Source organism: Sus scrofa, chromosome 1, assembly GCF_000003025.6.
Source record: "Sus scrofa isolate TJ Tabasco breed Duroc chromosome 1, Sscrofa11.1, whole genome shotgun sequence".
NCBI classification, from domain to species: Eukaryota; Metazoa; Chordata; class Mammalia; order Artiodactyla; family Suidae; genus Sus; species Sus scrofa.
In genome coordinates this window covers 274,071,764-274,089,884 of record NC_010443.5, presented here as the reverse complement: position 1 = coordinate 274,089,884, position 18,121 = coordinate 274,071,764, and the positions used below count along the sequence as shown (strand labels likewise).

The window sequence follows — 18,121 nt, the reverse complement described above, 5'->3', positions numbered from 1 at the left end:
CTCACCCGGCAGGTGCCAGGCGCTTGGCGATCGCTCAGTGCCTCTCGCCAGAGGCATGATGCCCGTGTCCTGAGATCCCTGGGCGCCCATGCAGTGACTGTGCAGGTGTGGTGGGCGCTGGAGGGGCAGGCCCAGCACACGACACGGATGCTGAGGCCCCAGGACGAAGTGTTCCTCACGCGTGATCACACTTGAGCCCAGAGCCAGATGAGGAAACCGGGCAGCTGGACATCTTCTGACCTGTCTCCACGCGTGAGGGGCTGGAAACATGCCTGAGGCCTCAGAGTCATCGAGGAGCCTGCCCGCTATTTGCACATTCGTCCCACACACACACGCACACGCAGCCAGCGGGAACTGTCCCCACACGCGTCTCAGGATGAGACCTCAGTCACGTGATACCTTTGCTTCTAGGTTCTGTGCGAAGCCCCGAAGTGAGGACCAGGCGGGTCCAGGTTCCTGACCGGAGGAATGTGAGCTGATGCCTGTGCGTGGTTTTCGGCTCCGTCGTGGGCTACTCTGCTCCCTGGCGACAGAGTCCAAACCCTGAAGGTGAAATCTCAGCCTCTCCCACACACGTGGGTTCTTTCGGAGAGTCCTGACCATCGAGGGCTCCAGTGGTTCTTCGTTTTAACATGAATTTGAGAAAGTCCCAAGGGTGCCAGGTGCTCCCACCATCGAACGGCCCTTCCCCAGCGCGCGTCTGGGGACCGGCTTCCCCCACCGCCACGCCGTACCCATCACTGTCAACTCGGAAAAAAAAAAAAAAGGCAGGGTGTTGTGTGCCCGTGGTTTTTGTTGAAGTACTGACTCCTGGGGGTTCCTGTGGGGGGACAGCTTCCTGGCCGGGGCACGAGCTGAGTCCTGCCTTCCCGTCTCCCCGCACACTTCCAGGAGGAAATTCAGGGGAACGCGCTTCCGCGTGGCCGCGCCTCCCTCGGGTGACCTCGCGGGGCTCTGGGCGGGTGGGAGCCCCGAGGCCAGACGCGTCCTCAAACGCTTTTCCTCTTTGTTCTGTTTCCACGAGACTGTGTTTCTGAGGCAGCACATCTACATCGCGAGACCCACTTGAGGTCCTCGTCACCCCTCTTTTGGGGGCCCGTGCCTGGCCCGAAGCAGGCACGCGATAAAGTGCCATTGAATGAATGAATGGATGACTGAATTGAATGCCTGGTGGCCGAACTTTGGGGTCCGAGGGGGAGGTTGGGGCGAAGAAGGCAGGTGGGGGCAGGCTTCCTATGGGAGCATCTCCCCGACGGAAGCTCCCAAAGCTGATGCTCCCTTCCCCCCCTCCTCCCAGGGGAGCCGGAGGTGATGAGCCAGCTTCCCAGGGCTCAGCCACTGCTCAGCTGTCAGCCTGTCCTGGACCAAGAAATCAGAGCGGTCCCAGTGCTCCTAGGCTCCAGGAGGGTAGGTGGCCTGAGACAGAGACGTCTCCGTGCCCACCTACCATCCAAATGGAGGCACTGCCCGAATCAGGCTCAGCTCTTGGAGGCCAAGAGCCTGGCAGATACACAGCGACACATGGCTCAAGACCAGCTCTGCAGTGACAGAGGCTTCTTCGCAAAGCCCCCCACCACATGCCAAACGGTGTGCACGACTCCCCCCCACCTGCCCCGCGCCCCGCCCGGCCTCTCCCGGGACACAGAGCAGCTGGGCTCGCATAAGGAACGCTGAGTACACCTTCTCCAGTGCAGGAAGCTTGGATACATTCCAGCTGCAGATGGCAAAGAGTGGCCTGCTTTCTCTTCTGCGGTGACAGGTGTCTCCCCTCAGCCAGCAAGCCCTGCGGGAATGCTAAAATCCGACGGACAACCATTCCCCGGCTCCCGAGGGGGCTCCTGACACGGATGCTGTGAGCCCAGACACTCAGCCCTCTGCAGCCGAGACCCGGGTGGCACCATTGTTTCCATGGGTCTCACTTCTCCCAAGACGGGAGCAAAAGTCAGGGGTCATGTCCAGACTGGAGACCCAGCCCCAGTGTGGGCGGTGGCAGGGCATGGCCAGCTCTAGCAGAAGAATCACTGTGGGCAGGGTGTGATGGTGGGTGCAGGGGAGGGGGCCCTTGGTCTGGGAGCGCCGTGCCCGGGGGAGCCCACTTCGGTTCTCCCATCCTCGGGGACGCACACGTGGGACTGCCTGTTGGGCGCCAGGCTCTGGCCGCACCTGCTCATGCAGGGGCTCATCCTCCAGCCCAGCCTATGGGCAGGCGCTTTCTCCCCCCTCCCTTTCTTGGCCGCACCCACGACATTGGAAGGTCCCAGGCTAGGATCGAACCCTCACCACAGCTGTGATCTGAGCCACTGCAGTGACAACACAGAATCCTTAACTCACAGAGCCACTAGGGAACTCCACAGACGCTTTCATTAGCCAGGTTTCCAGGTGATGGAAGAGGCGCAGAGAAGTAGGGGGCTCTCCAGGGCACCCCCTGGATGGGTCTCACTCCGGACCGCTGGTTTTTTTTTTTTTTTTTTTTTTAGGTCTGCACCCGCGCCATATGGAGGTTCCCAGGCTAGGGGTCGAATCGGAGCTCCAGCTGCCGGCCTACACCACAGCCACAGCCACATCAGATCTGAGCCGTGTCTGAGACCTACACCACAGTCCAGGGCAATGCTGGATCCTTCACCCACTGAGCGAGGCCAGGGATCGAACCCACATCCTCAGGGACACTATGATGGGTTCTTAACCGCCCCCCGAGCCACAGCAGGAGCTCCCGGACCCTCCTCCCTCCCCTCTCTGAGGGTCAGCACCTGCTTCCAGCACAGGGCGGCAGCCTCTGGTCTCCCAGGCCTCCCTCACCCAGCCCTGTGGCCACCCGAGAGCCAGTGCAGCCCCTGGGAGGGAGGGGCCTGGGCTCACTGTAGGTCAAGGTCAGCAACTCCTCAGGCCAGGCAGGACACCTCTCTCTCTCAAGCAGGCATGGGATTTCAGCCACTCCAGGGGCCAGCGCCCAGCCCACGGCCCTAGGCTCCCTGCCCACCTCACTCCCACCTTAACTTCACTGCAGCAGCTTCAGACCCCAGAGGCTGTGATGGGAAAGCCACACGGCTTCCTGAGTCATTTATCAGGCGCCCTGCGCCCCACACCGCAGTTTCAAGCAGCGACTCACACCTGCGATGAATGAGCCTTAACTGGCGTTTGTCCCGCAAAGCGTCCCTCCAGCTCCCCTTTCACTGCTGATGCTGAGAAATGCTTGCCTCTTCCAGCCCTGAAAATCCTCGGATCTGCCGCCTCTGTCTCCTTTCGTGCCCAGTGTGGCCAAAAGCACCGGGCCCAGCTCACTGGCTCCGAGCTCTTCCAGGGTCACAGGCCTGCACGCTCTCACAGAGCGCAAACGGCGAGCTGACCACACCTCCGTCTCCACCGCCTGCCCTCGGGACCCTTCAACTTGAGCCATCGCTGTTGGAAAAACCCACTTCCGGTTTCACTTTCCCATCTGCTCTGGGATCGTCCAGGCCCGTGGGTCTCAAGCCCGAACGGCCCCGGAATGACCTCGGACCTTGGCACAGGCGACGGGGCTCCTCCCAAGCGCCTGCCTCTCCCGCAGGTGATGGTGCTGCGGCCACCGGTCGTGGATGGCACTTGGAGAGCCACGGGGTCTGGGTTCTAGCGCAGGGACAACGACGATCCCTGGAAGCGACGGTAAGGTTGTTTCTGGCTTCTGCTGCAAGTTCACCGCAGGTTGGGCAGGGACTCCTTCCGGGAACCTGCTGGGGACGCAGCCCCTCCGGGAACAGGGCAGGTGACGCACAAGAGGGAAGCACTGCGTCAGGCTGGAAGAGTCACGTACCGCTTCTGCTCAGGGTCATTGGCCGGGATGAGCTGGGGGCCTGGGGAGTGTCTTCTCACTACGCAGCTGGACAGCAGAGTCGGGGAGCCGGACACCTGCCCCTTGGGGGGCCGACTGCTCAGGGTGAGAGCGAGACCCGAGCGGTGTCAAGGTCTGGACGCCCCGGGATTGTAGAAAGTCCCCCACAAAGCCTGAGCACACCCCGTGGGCTCATCCGTGGGGGGCCCACGGCCACTCTCTCTACGGAGCAGCTCCCTTGGCGGGTGGCCTGGGCAGTGCCTGCCTTCCTCTTTCTGTGACCATTGCAGGGTTTGGAGAGTTCCTATGGTCCTGAGTCTGCGTCACACATTGTTTTTTGTTGTTGACGTTTTGTCTTTTTAGGGCCGCACCTGCGGCATTCAGAGGTTCCCAGGCTAGGGGTCGAATCGGAGCTCCAGCTGCCAGCCTCCACCACCGCCACAGCCACGCCAGATCCGAGCCGCGTCTGGGACCTACACCCCAGCTCACAGCAACGCCAGACCCTTAACCCACTAACGAGGCCAGGGATCAAACCTGTGTCCTCATGGATACGAGTCGGGTTCGGAACGACTGAGCCAGGACGGGAGCTCCACGTATCGGTTTAATGCAGGGAAGGCCTCGGTCCCACTTAAGAAGACAGCCAATCACATGTGTTCACAGTGGAAACAGGAAATTTGATTTATTGAAAAAGTATTACAATTGTTCCTCTGTTACACAGGTTTAAAATATTTTAAGACACCCTCTCCTGGCATTACAGTTAAAACGTCGGAACACGTCTGTTGGATTTTTAGGAAACGTACAATGGCGTCTTTGACGTCCTGTTCTCAAGGGCCTATGTGTCCTGGAGACCTTACCATCCGTTTTCTTTTCTTTTCTTTTCTAACCCTTTCCTTCCTCTTTTCGTCAGCATGCATCCAATGATGTAGATGGGGGGAAACAAACAAAACGACGCCAAAAGAATTTCTGCAAATATAAGAAGTAATTTTATTGCAATATACCATAGCTAAGTGGTCTGGGGGAGAACAGGACACATTTTGACTTCAGTACAAATTACAACAGCTTTGCAGGGACCAGAGGAGGAGCAGATCCACAGACGGAAAGGAGGACGCGGGCGGGGTGAGAAATCAAAGTGGAATCACATGACCTAGACGCGCCCCGCCACGCCCCGAACGGCTTTGCTTTTGAAGAGGCGGGAACGAGCGTCGTCGGCAGATGCTGGCATCCTGGGTTCGGAAGAAGCGCGAAGCCAGACTTTTCTTTGGCAAGACCAAGCCTCCGTCTCCAGGGGTGCCCGGGGAGTCCTCGTGGGGGGGGGTGCATGTTGTCACTCCTGGGTGGCTGCGCTGTGGTTTCCTGAGCTGGAACCACAGTCCGATGGGGCGGGTGGGCGGGGCAGCACCAGAACCGGGACGGGCCACAGCTCCTGCCGGGGCGCTGCGCGGGGTCCCGGGCCCCGCCTGGCTTCTCCCACCTCGGAAGGAGAGGGTGTTGCACGAGGGCAGCTTTTCACAGTAAAGGGATGGCCTTTTCTCGCCGGCCTCGTTATTCTCCTCCTCGCTCAGGGAGGAGGGAGGGGACCCGGCCGGCCCTGAGCACCTGCCCGCGTGGCTGGGACCTGAGCCCGGGACACTAGCAGATGGAAGACCGAATAGCTTTCGTGGGGGGTGGGCACCGCGGGCGACCTCGGAGGGACCCACAGAGTTCATTGCACATTTGTCTGTCCGCTGAGGCCGCGAGGGAGGCCGCCCCGCTGAGATACCACATGCAGCTTCGATTCAGTTCTTTGAACAAACATAAAAATTAGCACCACAAACATTCGGCCACTGGATACAATCTGCTGTCGTCATGCCATGGACCATGTGGGAAGCGTCTGTGTGTGTGTGTGTGTGTGTGTGTGCGTGTGTGTGTGTTTTCAAATCACAGAATCACAGCCTAACGCTGGTACCAGGCCCGGGGGTGGGGGTCTCCCCCACCGCCCAGGAGGACAGCAGCGAGCGGGGCTGCGGGGTGGGCAGGTGGCCTGCATTATCTCAACATCCTTGGCAGAGACCTAGGTGGTGGAAGCAATTGCCAGGATCCAGAAAGATGGGAGAATGAGGCAGGCAGGTACCCCCAGTGTCGCCTTCCAGGAGATCCGAGCAGATAGCACCACGAAAGAGGAGTGTTACGATAGAAGCACCAAGTGTCGTTTGATTCTCATCTACAGAAAGGTGATTTCCCTGCCCTGGTCCTCCTCCCATCAGGCACTGTGAGAAGACGATTGGAAAAAGGCAGCAATTAACATTCATTTAAGCCTGCATTTTCATCTCAGCACGTGTGGAAGGGGCAACGCATAAAACGCCTTTTTTCTCTTTTCTCTCCTTAAAAACAAAAGATGCAGAGCTGATCAAAAACGTATCCGAAAGGGAAGCCGGCACCTGCTTTTTAAATGGGGGTGGGGTGGGGGCGGCGAATCCTTGCTGCCCTGGGCAAATTTCCAATACGGGGTACGTGCTCGAGTGGGCGGGGGTGTGGGCTGCATCCCGGAACAGACAGCTCCCCCCGTGTCCTCCAACTCTCCCCTGGGTCTGAAGCCGGCCTCACAGGCGGGATTGAAAGTCAGGGACGCTGAACATTTATGACAATACAATACAAATATTTACTTAAAACTCACAAAAACAAAAGCACCTTTAATCCATCGGAAAGGCACATGCAGAATGACATTTGGCCTGTGAATGGATCTTGTTAAACACGGAGACTCTGGAGCACGGGGCGACCTTTCCAAGGCTGGCCTCGGAACAATTTTTGAAGGTCAGGGGAAACAGGCATCTTCAAGTTGAAATGAAAAAGACAAAAAACCGAGATCTCCAATGCTGCAGCCTCGCCCTCACCGCTGCGGACTCTCAGAGCCGCCGACCGGGGCCAGCGGCGTGGGCCCCCTCCGTGCCCCTGGGGAGTGCGGTGGAGACGGGGCCGGGCTGGAGGAGCGGGAGGCTCTGGGGCGTCTAGGTCATGTGATTCGGCTCCGGGGCGGGGGCGCGGCTCTTCCCTTTGCTGTCTCTGCTGTGGGGCGGCCCGGGGGGCCGAGGCACAGACGAGGTGGGGAGGGACGAGGGGCCTTCGCGGTCCAGGACACCCCCAGGCGGCGTGCTGAGGTCACGAGGTTGCTCTTGGGGGCCGGGCTCGCGGCTCCTAGCCCAGGAAGCAAGCCGGCCCCACTTCAAATCCAAATTTCTGTGATGCGTCCCCGAAGTCGTTGAACATGATGTCCACGATGGGCACCTGCTCCACCTTGGGGGTGTCGATTTCCAGCACCGTCTTCTGGTACCCTTTCCTGGTCTGGGGGGGGAGGGAGGCCGGTCAGCGGGGCTGCAGCAGTAACCCACCGCCCCGGCCCGCCGCCGCGCCCCGGCTCGGAAAACCCACCCGCGGCACCGTGAGCCACAGGGCGGCAGGCGCACCGCCCTCTGCGGGCAGGGGAGCAGGCAGCACACCCAAGACATCCCAGGGCACCCCGAGACAACCCAGTGCATCCTGAGATGTCCCAGCACGCCCCAAGATGTCCCAGTGAACCCCGAGACATCATAGCACACCCCAGGACGTTACAGTGCACCCCGAGATGTCCCATCACACCCCGAGATATTCCAGCACACCCCAAGACGTACCAGTGAACCCTGAGACGTCCCAGTGCACCCCGAGACATTATAGCAACTCCAAGACGTCACAGTGCACCCCGAGATGTCCCATCACACCCCAAGATATTCCAGCACACCCCAAGATTTCTCAGTGCACCCCAAGATGTCTCAGTGTACCCTGAGATATCCTAGTGCACCCCAGGATGTCCCAGAAAAGCCTGAGATGTCCCAGTGCAACCTGAGATGCCCCAGCACACCCCAAGATTTCTCAGTGCACTCCAAGACGTCCCGGTGCACCCCAAGACATCCCAGCACACCCTGAGACATCCCAGTGCACCGCAAGATGTCTCAGCGTACCCCCAAGATGTCTCAGTGCACCCTCAGACATCCTGTCTAACTCCCAGTCCAGGGCGGTGTGGGAGTGAGCACAGGCAGGCGTGCGGAGGGTCTGCAACCCACGTGGGCCGCCGCCCCCCTTACAGCTGGGACAACCCCCACCTTGCTCCCTAGGAATTTGCTCCAGGGGAGCCCCGCCAGGAACTTGGCTCCCCAGAAACATCCACGCCAGGGCTCCTGGTTCAGAAGTGCCGAATTCTAAGACTTGCAGGTAGCGACCGCCTGCCCGCCTGCCCGCCGCCAGCTGAAGCAGGCGGGGGCTCCGGGGTAAACTGAGGCACAGAGGCGGGAGGGCCAGGGCCAGGGTGGGCTTGGAATGGAGCACCTGCTGGGTGAGTCAGCCCCACTCTGCTCCGACCCCCTGAGCATCTGCGCCCCCTCACACAGCCCTGGGAGTGGGAAGCCCCCCGCTTCCAATTAGGAGGGTGAGCCCCCAGGAAGGAGGAGGGGACAGAACTGCCCCAGGAGCGGCGTCTCCCCTGCCCTATGGACCACGTGTCCCAGAACCCCGGAGTGAAGGCCCGAGAGCCGCCCACACCCCTTCCCGAGCCTCGGGCCCCTGGTCGGGAAGATGCACGGGCTCCCCCTCCATCAGCTCCCCCAGGACCACGGCTCCTGCCGACGCCTGAACCAGTGGCCTTGTCCACCCCACTCGGGGCCAGGTCCGTCTCAGCTGCATCTGGCCCGGGGCGGCTCTCGCTCCACCGTCTGGTCCTCAGCAAGGGATGACGGGGAAGCAGCGCCTCTGGGGCCTGTCCCCTCCCGCGGGACGGGGTTTGCGCGTCCTCTCGGGGAGGCTGTGACCACCACCTAGGTGACCACAGCATCTCCTGGACCTTCGAGGCTGGAGAGGCGCTCTGAGTGCAGCTGCTACGAGGCGGCCTCCACTCTGGTGGCAGAATCCACGAGGGCGCGGCCCCATCTCCCTCGGGGATCACCCCCCGGGCAGCGGCCCCAGGAGCGGGCCCACGTGCTGACCACAGCCTCACAGCGGCACCTTCCACGGCAGCAGCTCGGCAAGCTCTCGGCACCGCTGGGGGCTGAGTGGGTGGGGAAGCCTTTCCCCCGGGATGGTGTTGGGAGCTGGAGGCAATTGGGTCACGAAGGTGGAGCCTCGTGAGTGGGACAGGTGTCCCCTGAGGAAGCGGCCGGAAAGCTGTCTCTTTATCCCAGAAGGCGAGGGGGCAGCCGTCTCCCTCAGCTGGAGCAGCTCGGACGTGCGGCCTCTAGAACCACGAGACACCTGTCTGTTGGGGACGAGCCCCTGGGTCACGGTACTTTGTGACAGCAGCTCAGACTGACCAAGAGAGAGAGACGCTGGACTGGAATGAGCCACCCCAGATCCCTGCCCCTCAGACCCTGAGTCAGAGGACAGATATTTGTATTTGGAGGGGGGGCGGTTCGCAAGCAATGGATAAGCCACAGGCTCTCTGACTCAGCTTTCTCACCGGGGGACGGGCCGGGAGCTCCACAGAGGCCGTGAAGCTGGACAGAAGCATCAGAGTGGGGCTCCCGCCCAGCTCCACAGACTCGTCCTGCCCCCAGCCCTGCCCTAACAAGCACTTTCTCTACGGCGGTCAGGCTGGGGTCACTTCAGAGCCAGGATGGGCACTTCAGAGCCACAGACCCCCCTGGAGCTCGCGAGCACTGCCGCTCAGGCCCCATCCCCAAGACGGGATGGGGAGCCCAGGGTGGATTCGGCGTCTGTATCGTTCAGATGCCTCTTGGCAGTTCTGGCCCGCGGGGCTCACAGCCTCCCCTGCCGGAGGGACCTGCACAGCCGGCCGGGTGCTCGAGGGCACAGGCTGCAGGCTTCCTGGGGGAGCACGGCCGGAATGGGGACACCCCTCGCATCAGCCTGGAGATGGCCACACTCTGACTCCCGGGAAGGGGCTAAGGACCGCTGCAGCCTCAGAACTGCCGGAGGACTGGCCAGGCAGCCGGCTGGACACACAGTCCCAGGGATATGGCCGTTCGTGCCCCTCCAGCCATGAAGCCCGGGGAGAAAGTGGACCCTTTGCCCTCCCTTGCCCAGTCCAGCGAGGCGAGGCCAGAGTCCACTCTGCCGGCCTCGGCTCTGCCCCTCACCAGTCCGACCACTGCCCGGCAGGGACTCAGGTGACACGGCTGCCTGGCCTTTGCTGGGCCTCTGGAAGGCACTGCCGTCAAGGGAAGCAGTGCGGGCCTTGGCCACGGGCGGCCTGAGCCTCCACGCCAGCGAGCTGGGCAGCCCCAGCCACGTCTCACCCCGTGGGATGGGCGGACAAACAAGCCTTGGCGGGGGCAGCGTGTGCCTCTTCCTCCTGCAACAGGCAGCAGCGGCGGCGCCTGCCAAGCTGGCAGGGGGATTTCTCCCGATTGATGGGGCTCCGGCACTCCAATTACCAGCGCCTTAGAGAGGGCGTCTGTGAGCAGCCCGCCGTCCATGCAGCGGCTCCGTTACCTGTCATTCCCGAGGCATAAACAACCATTAAGGCTGGCAACGGCCCCCCGGGGTGCGCAGAGCTGCACCACGATGAGATTTACGTGGCTCCTCGGGCCTCCTGCCCCGTGATTTGTGCTTCTCCGCAGGGCCGGCCCCACACGGTGGCCCGTCCATCAGGCTACACAGCCAGCGTCGGAATCTCGGTGTCTTCAGCCCTTATGACAAAGTGAATCAGGCAGGGCCCCCGGGGGTGGCGGGCCTCTCTGCACCAGCGAACGTGCAGGGCCTCGGGCCTCCAGCAGGGTGGGCTGGGAGGTGGGCTGAGCAGAGCACTGGCCGCTCCAGACCGTCCTTTGGAAGCAGCCCCAGGCCCTAGGCTGCCCGCCAGCCAGCTTCCTCCAACAGCAGGTGATTCTGTTCGGACTCTTCTCCTTCCAGAAGTAAAACTGTCCGGGGAGGGAGAGGCCTTCCTTCCCTGGCTGAGAGCCAGGCTAGATAGTCCCATGATGCTATGTCTTGCCTCTGCATCCGAGATGCCCAGAGAACCACCAGGGAGCTCAAAAATGACCACCAGGACTCCGGGCATTTGGGCAGCTCCTTGGATCCACGTGGTTGATTCTATGAAGAAGCTCGCGGCCCGGACTTCACCTGGATCTCAGCTTCACCGGTTCTGGCCAGCCGCTCCGCCTGGACAGGCCTGGCTTCTCGGGGTGGAGGTGAAGGAGCCGGGTCCTTTGGGCCTTCTGAGCGATGCCCAAATCTTTGTCCTTCCTGTGGGTGGCAGCTCTGCTGGGGCAGTTTTGCCTCGACCCCCAGGGGGCGTGTGGCAACGTCTGAAGGAACTTCGGATTGTCACACGGAGTGGGTGGAAGACCTAGCGGGTCAAGCCCAGGAGCTGCTCAACACCCCACTGTACAGAGACCCCCCTCCTCCCCCACTCTGGCCCCCAAAGCTGAGAAACTCTGGGCTAGAACCAGGTTGCCTCCGCGTGACTTAAGGGAGCGGAAGAGAGAGAAGTGGAAATTACGGGCAGGCAGGCTCACTGCTCAGAAAAGCTCCCTAACACGAAGGCGTCGCACCCGCAGCCTGGGCTGCCTCAGGGGGTCATGAGCGCCCCGTGGATGGAGGCATTCAAGGAGCAGCTGCACAGGAAGGGACTACGGTGTGAAGAAGGCTGGGGTGGGAGCTCTGAGATGTCTCTGTCATCCCGAGGGCCCCGGCAGGTCGCTGGACCGTTATTCTGTATCCACAAAACAGTGAACGCCCTGTTCAACGGGGGCACCAGGAGCGGGCGGTGCTCCTGGTGGCATCTGGTGTCTGGGGGCGGGTGATGGCCTGAAAGGCCCAAGCAGCGGGCAGCGGCCGCCGATGCTGACAGCACCTCAGAGAGACTGGCCCGGAGGGAGAAGACTCTGGATGGTGGGGTCAAGGGCGCTCCGAACTCGAGCCTGGATGGGGATGCCTGAAGACCCAGGAGCCGGGTTCTGAGTTGGACAGCAGTGCTGGAAACTTCTGCGCCGGGGTGGGGGGGGGGCTTTGAGAGAGGGATGGGAGCGCCTGGGCCTCGCCTGGAAGTTCTGAAGAGGGGGGAAGCCTGTCTGAGCTGGTTAGGGAGCCTAGGCCCCCTGCTCTTAAACCTCAGAAGGTTCTTTGCAAGATCCGTTTTCCCAGCATCCGTTCCAGAGAATGGTCCGCAGTTCCAGAGGATGGGAACGCCGTCTGCCCCTTTACCAGGTGATTGATTTCCAAGGGGCCAACGAGAGCGTTTCCCTTTGCGCCGTGGACGCCAGGAAGCTCAAAGCCCCACTCCGGCTCTGCCCCGCGGGCTGGACCTCCACCAGACTCCTCATTTCTTTCTCCAGCGCCACAGTGGCTGCCGTGGGTCTTGCCTAAAAATAGTCCCAGGATCGGGGATTCTTCTCGGGCTCTGGCAGCCGAATGTGCTTCTGAGCTCTTTTGAGGCACATTCCTCCTGGAACCACCCTGTGACGGGGGTGCTATTATTATCTTCGTTCGTGGGAGGCAGATACGGGGGATAATCTTACTCAGTGCCTCACGACCTGCGGGAAGCAGCCTGCGATTCGTGCCAGGAACGTGAGCAGGTGCTGGGCAGCCGAGCCCCTGGGTGCCTCTGGATCCCTTTCCCCAGGGAACCGCATGCCTCGGCCCTTAAAGAGGGACACGCCCTGAACATTCCAGCCAGCTTGGAAGGGCTGACCCGCGGCAGCGGTGGCGGTGGGGGGTCGGGCGCCCCGAGAAGGCTCTTCCTCCAGGCACCCCGGCCTCAGGCCTGTCCTGAGCACACTCACCTCCAACCCACAGGGGAGCCCCCGGGGTTATAAACTAGACCCTTCTGTGGGGAAAAGGACCAGAGGGGGAGGCTCAATGGGACCTTGGGTCCATCCAAGACCTGCTCGCCTGGGGGTCAGCTCGGCCCCCTGGCTTTCCTGCCTGACCAAGCCTGCTCTGCAGAACCGTCCTAGCCACTCTGGCCCAGCTAAGCGGCTGGACCACCTCGGCCATCAGGGAGCACCCTCAGATGCCACATGTGCATGGACAGGAACACGAAGCAGAGAGACCTGGCCGGGCACCGAGGGGGGAGCGCACACTAGCCCGTCCCCAGCAGAGCTGTCTCGGGCTGGGTCTCTGGGAGCAGGTGATGAAAGTCCGGGGGTCCGATATCAGATGCGACCACAAGACCCACAGAGACAGTGGCTTCCTGGTGACTCCCCACCCCCACTGCCCCCGACCTGCCTCCCGCCTCTGAAAGTCTACACGGGGGGCGTGTCCGAGGGTTTGGCCAGGACTGGGTCACGTGCACGGCTGCACTGAGCAACGCAGGGACAGGACACGGCTCAGATCCGTGGGCTGCCCAGGGCGGATGCAACCCCCGGAGGGCCAGTCCAAGCGGCTGACCCTCCCTTGCGGGTCACAGGTGGGGGGGCAGAGGAGGCAGTCCTGGCCCCGACGGACCCCTGGCCCCAAGCAGAGCATCTTTCCCAGAGGACGGCCTGGGGTCCAGGGCCATGACCCGGCTCGGGCCGGGCTGTCACGGGAGTGACAACGTCACCACCCCCTGAGTCTGCAGAGCGCTGCCCAGCATAGCAACACTCTCAGGAGCAAACCCAGCCCCAGCTCCGGCCGTCCCCAGAACAGGAGACACCTCTCGTTTCCGAATGGGAGCAAGAATACGTCACATCGCACCAGGCACGGGGTCAGGGACCTGGGCTCCTGGCCTTTGCCCTCCGAACCCCAGCACAGCGGGAAGGCCCCCGCGGCTCGCGGGGGAATCCACATCCACCAGCCACGCATCAGCCACGCCACGCCCAGGCCCTCACTGTACCCGGCACGCAGCCCGGCGCCTGGCCCACGGTAGGCGCCCAGGAAATCCGTGCCGACGGAATGAATGAGCCACAGAGGCCGTCCCCACCCCGTCCCGGCGGGCGGCGGGGCACTCACAGCGCAGCCGTCCACCAGGGCGCGGATGTAGGGGCTGTTGTCGTAGGACATCTCCTCGTCGTTGGAGCCCAGGAAGCGCATGGCCTTGTCGTAGCCTCCCGTGGCGGCGTCCTGCCAGGCCACCGACTGGTAGCAGTTATAGGTGATGTTCTGGTGGGCAGAGGCGCTCAGCAGCCGCAGGAAGGTCATCTGGACCACGCCCACCGGGTTGCCCTCGGCGTCCACGTAGGAGAGCTGCGGGGGACAGGGCGGGAAGGCTCAGCAGAGGGCGCCCCGCAGCGGCAACGCCCCCGGGCCACACGCCGTCTCCTCTGGAGCACGAGCCTCGCCAAGGGCACCGCCTGGAACCGTGCCACGCGCCCCATCCCCAGGCCAGCACGCGCTGGCTCTCTTGGGGGTGCCCTGGAGCAGAGAGAACCATGCCACCGTTCTTTCAGGGACCTCAATGAGCCACCCACACTCCTCTTTGCCCAGATGCTCCCTTCTCATCCGCCGGGGCTCTGCTCAAATGCTTCCTCCTCCAGGAAGCCTGCCTGGGTTGGGTGCCCTTACCCACCTTGGCCTGGCTCCGTGTCCATCTGCCCTACCAGCTGGAAGGCCCTCCACAGCACAGGCGCCTGGCCTGCAGCCCTCCCTGGACCCTGAGGGCCCTGAGGGCAGGAGGGCCTGGCGTAGGTCCCTGTCACTGTGCCCGAGGCCAGCAAAAGGCAGGCACGAGTGAGATGGTGTTAATAAGTGAAGATCAATGGCCGATCGCCCCTGATGTGCAAGGACCAGGCCAGGACCAGGACAACTGGGGACAGCAAGGACCAGAGACCCTGGGAGGAACAGGCCGGCTGAGGTGCTTGGCCAGCAGTCAGGACGCTGGCCTGGGGAAGGGTCACAGGCCGTATGGCCAAGAGCCAGAGGGCTGAGGGGACCGGGCACCCGCCTGGGGGCACACGGGGAGGCCATTCCTGCCCCTTCCAGGGTGCGCGCTCCAAGGGGAAGTGGGGTGGGCCGTCCTGGGGCCCGGGGCACTCAGCTTTGCCCACGCCCAGCGGGGCACCCCGGGGGCTTTGGCAACATGACTGTGAGGCCCTGCTCTCTGCTGGCAGACCCAGGGCAAGGCCCCGGGGGGTGGCAGGCTGGTTCTCTAGAGACTTGTCAGCCTTGCTGGCTGGACAGGCGCTGGGCTGTGAGCTCAGCGGGACGCGGGCCGGTGTCGGGCGGCCGGAGGGACACCTTGGTCTCTGCACCTTCTGCAATCAGCGCTTTCTGCGCACTGGACGCGCCGGCGGGCGGCCCCGGTCCTTCCCCCCGGGATCGGGCGCGCCTCTCCTTCCCCGAAAGCCCTCCTCACGAGCCTGCAGCGGGAGCCTGGCCGGGCGCGGTCCCATCAGACGACGGGGTGCCTCCCTGCCCCACGGCCTCTCGCCCGCTGCTCTGTCTCCCACCCGCCCCAGCCCACCCCAAAGACCCGAGCCGACCACACGAGGGAGGATTTAAACTGATGCTCTCTGCTCATAGATACGCATGTCATTAGGGCTGAAGGCAGCAGGCCAGGCCTGGGTCCTGCTCCGGACACCGGCTTGCCCCCGGGACCAAGGAGAGAGTATACCAACCGCAGTCTGGACGTCAGGTGCTCCTCCTGGATGGAAGGTGACTGACTGGGGGGCGGGTGCATGCACAGAGGGAGGCAGGGGGTGGGAGCGCGGGTGCTGGGCGCAGAAGGACCTGAAGCCCCGGTGCCAGGCAGGGTGGCAGGAGGCCCGGGAACGGCTAAGCCCCTGCCCCGTGTTGGGAGCCCCGAGCCCCGCGTGAGCCCCTGCCCTTCCTGAGGAAGGAATCTGCAGGATTGCCTCGGGTGGGATGCCCGGGGCAGCCAGCCCACCAAAGCACCTGTTCCTTCAGGGAGGGGCCTGCACCTATGCCGCCCCTGCGCCAGTCACATGGAGGCAGAGATGACACGGGGAAAACGCAAAGACTGCTGCTTCCCCCGTGGACTGTCCCTCCACCTCCAGCCTCGGCCAGCCATTTGCAAGACAGGCCACAAGTGGAGGCAGCTCCAGGCTGGTGGCTGAAAGTGGGTGTCCTGTACCCGCTTCCGCAGGGCGAGGCAAGTGGGCATGGGGTGTGGGGGGGCCCTGTCTGGAGAGGGCGACCAGCACGGCTGCAGAAAGGACCCACCCCCGGGTCCCCCTCCTGCCTTCTGTGTCCACTGCCCCCACCCTCTGTCCACCTCAAGTGTCCCCTACCACCCCCTCCCCTGCTGTTGAGTGGCATCCATTTCAGGTCCTTCTGCATCCCAGCTGCTCCTTCCGAGGAAAACGCCAAGGCAGGAGCAGGGGAGGGGGCACAGCAGGAGAAGCGGGAGGGTGCCCGAGGCCCCCGCACAAGGATGAGAAGAGGGGGTTCCCAGGATGGCAGGGAGAGCGCGAGCCCTCAGTGCGTGGGAAGAGCCTGCGTGACTGGGGATCAAAGACACGGGAAGAGGGTGATATTAACGGGGCGCGTGGGCGCCTCTGGGTCTCGGAAGGAGGGTGCTGGGTGCGGCGGGCAGAGGCTGGCAGGAGGCCCTGCTCTGAGTCCTGGGGGAGCGTGGCCGGCTCTGCCCATGCCGAGCCCCCAGGGAGGCTGGGGACAGAGGGCAAAGGGTCAGGCCCAAAGCCGTGGGACCCGAGAGCTGGCTTCCGGGTGAGAAGGACGTCCCTCAAGGGCAGCCCAGTCCAGACAACCGCGGGAAGCCAAGAGGCTCTCGGGGCACCTGCACCGCGGCCACATCTGGAACCTGGTTCCCTAACGTGACGGACGAGGGCACAGAACTCTTTGTCTCATTCCAGAAAAGGGCCCCAGGCCACCTCCCGAGATGCTGGGGAAACGCTCGGCGCTGGAAGCAGCCACAGACCTCCTGAGAGGGGTCGGGCCAGCCTCGGTCCCTATGCTGGCTGGAGAAGCATCGTGGTCGGCTAGTTCAAGGGCGCCTGCTGCCGTTCACCTCTGGGGCAGGCACTTTAAGACTGGTTCTCCCAGAGTAAAACAGGGACCCACGTGGCCTTGGGGGGCTGTGGCAGAGGAGCCCACAGCCCCGCTGGCGATCCCAACGGCTCCCCGCCCCCAGCCGCAGCCGGGGCAGGGCACAGGGGACGGGCCCTGGGAAGAACCAGGAAGTTTCATGGGCCTGGACCCACTTCATCGCCGCCGCCCACGAGGTCTCAGCAAATAAGCCCTGCAGGCCTGGTGTCTCTGGCCTCCCTCCTGGCAGCGCCCAGCTGGGGCTCTGGGCGCCCTGCGTGCCAGCCACATGCCCTCCACCTGAGCAGAAAACCGTCCAGCTGCTCCCGGCTCAAGTGAACCCGCGTCGGGGTGGCAGGAGGGGCCGGCCTGAGTCTGGCGGTCACGGCCGCGGAGCAGCGTGGCCAAAGGGCGAGAGCAGGCGTGGCGCTGGCGGCGATTAGTCCCATGCAGAGCCCAGCCAGGCCGTGCCGCAAGCAGACAGCCCCGCGGCCACTTACCAGCGACCCTCGCTTGTACTGACTGTACCAGGTGGAGGGCAGCTCTTTGGGCCAGCGGGCCATTTTACTCTGCAAGATACGAAACGGGCGCGTTTAAACGACACCGCACACGCGCCGGAGGCCACCTTACCAGTTTGCCGCGCTTGAATTCACTGAACCAGGAACCCGGGTTCTCTTTGGGCCAAGAAGTGATTCTGGCCTAAACATCCAGGGGGAGAAGGGGAGGGAGAGAAACAGAGAAGGAGAGTGTTATTTCTCCCGCCTCCGCCGGGAGCGCTCCCGCGTCCTGCAATCACGCCTCTCGGCCGGAGATGCCGCCGCGCCGGCCCGGAGATCCCGCAGGTGCCCTCCAGCTGGGCGCTCGCCCCAGGACGGGCCCAGGGTCGCGAGGGGCACGGGCGAGCCCGGTGCTCTCCAGGCGCCTGCTCCTGCTACCCGTGCAGGAGAGAGCCTGCATTTCACCCGTTCTGCGTGTCAGGCACCCAGCACAGAGCCCGCACTTCGTAGCTGCAGGAAGACGCTGGTGGGCTGAGCGGTGAAGGGAGGAATGGGGAGGCTCTCAGTCCCCACCCCCCAACAGAGAGAGGGATGACGACAACAGGGACCAAGGGGCCGAGGGAAGGCCAGGCGTGTGGGCACCCGCCCACTGAATCCTGTGACGCGAGGGCCATGCCTCCACCTCCAAGGACTCTCCCTGGGACAGAGCAGGCGGGACACCCTGCTGGGGTCAGCTGGGTGTGAGGTACGTGTGAGTGTGTATGCATGGCGTGTGCAGTGTGTGGGGAGGGGGCATGTGTGGTGTGTGTGTACACGGCGTGTGCAGCTGTGTGTTGTGTACATGCTGTGTATAGTGTGTGTGTACACAGCAATGTGCACTGTGTGTGAACACACTGAGCTGTGTGTGTGATGTACATGGCATGTGCAGTTT

General features: G+C 63.1%; 1 protein-coding gene across 1 annotated transcript in view; it reads right to left on the bottom strand.

The window, feature by feature from the left end:
- The window catches only part of COL5A1 (collagen, type V, alpha 1), a 149,046-nt gene continuing 137,545 nt past the window's right edge, over positions 6,621-18,121 (bottom strand). Inside the window, 3 exon segments of the mRNA NM_001014971.1 lie at positions 6,621-7,123; positions 13,700-13,933; positions 17,324-17,392. Of these exon segments, the coding sequence (NP_001014971.1) occupies positions 6,977-7,123; positions 13,700-13,933; positions 17,324-17,392 (450 nt within the window). The 3' untranslated portion in view covers positions 6,621-6,976.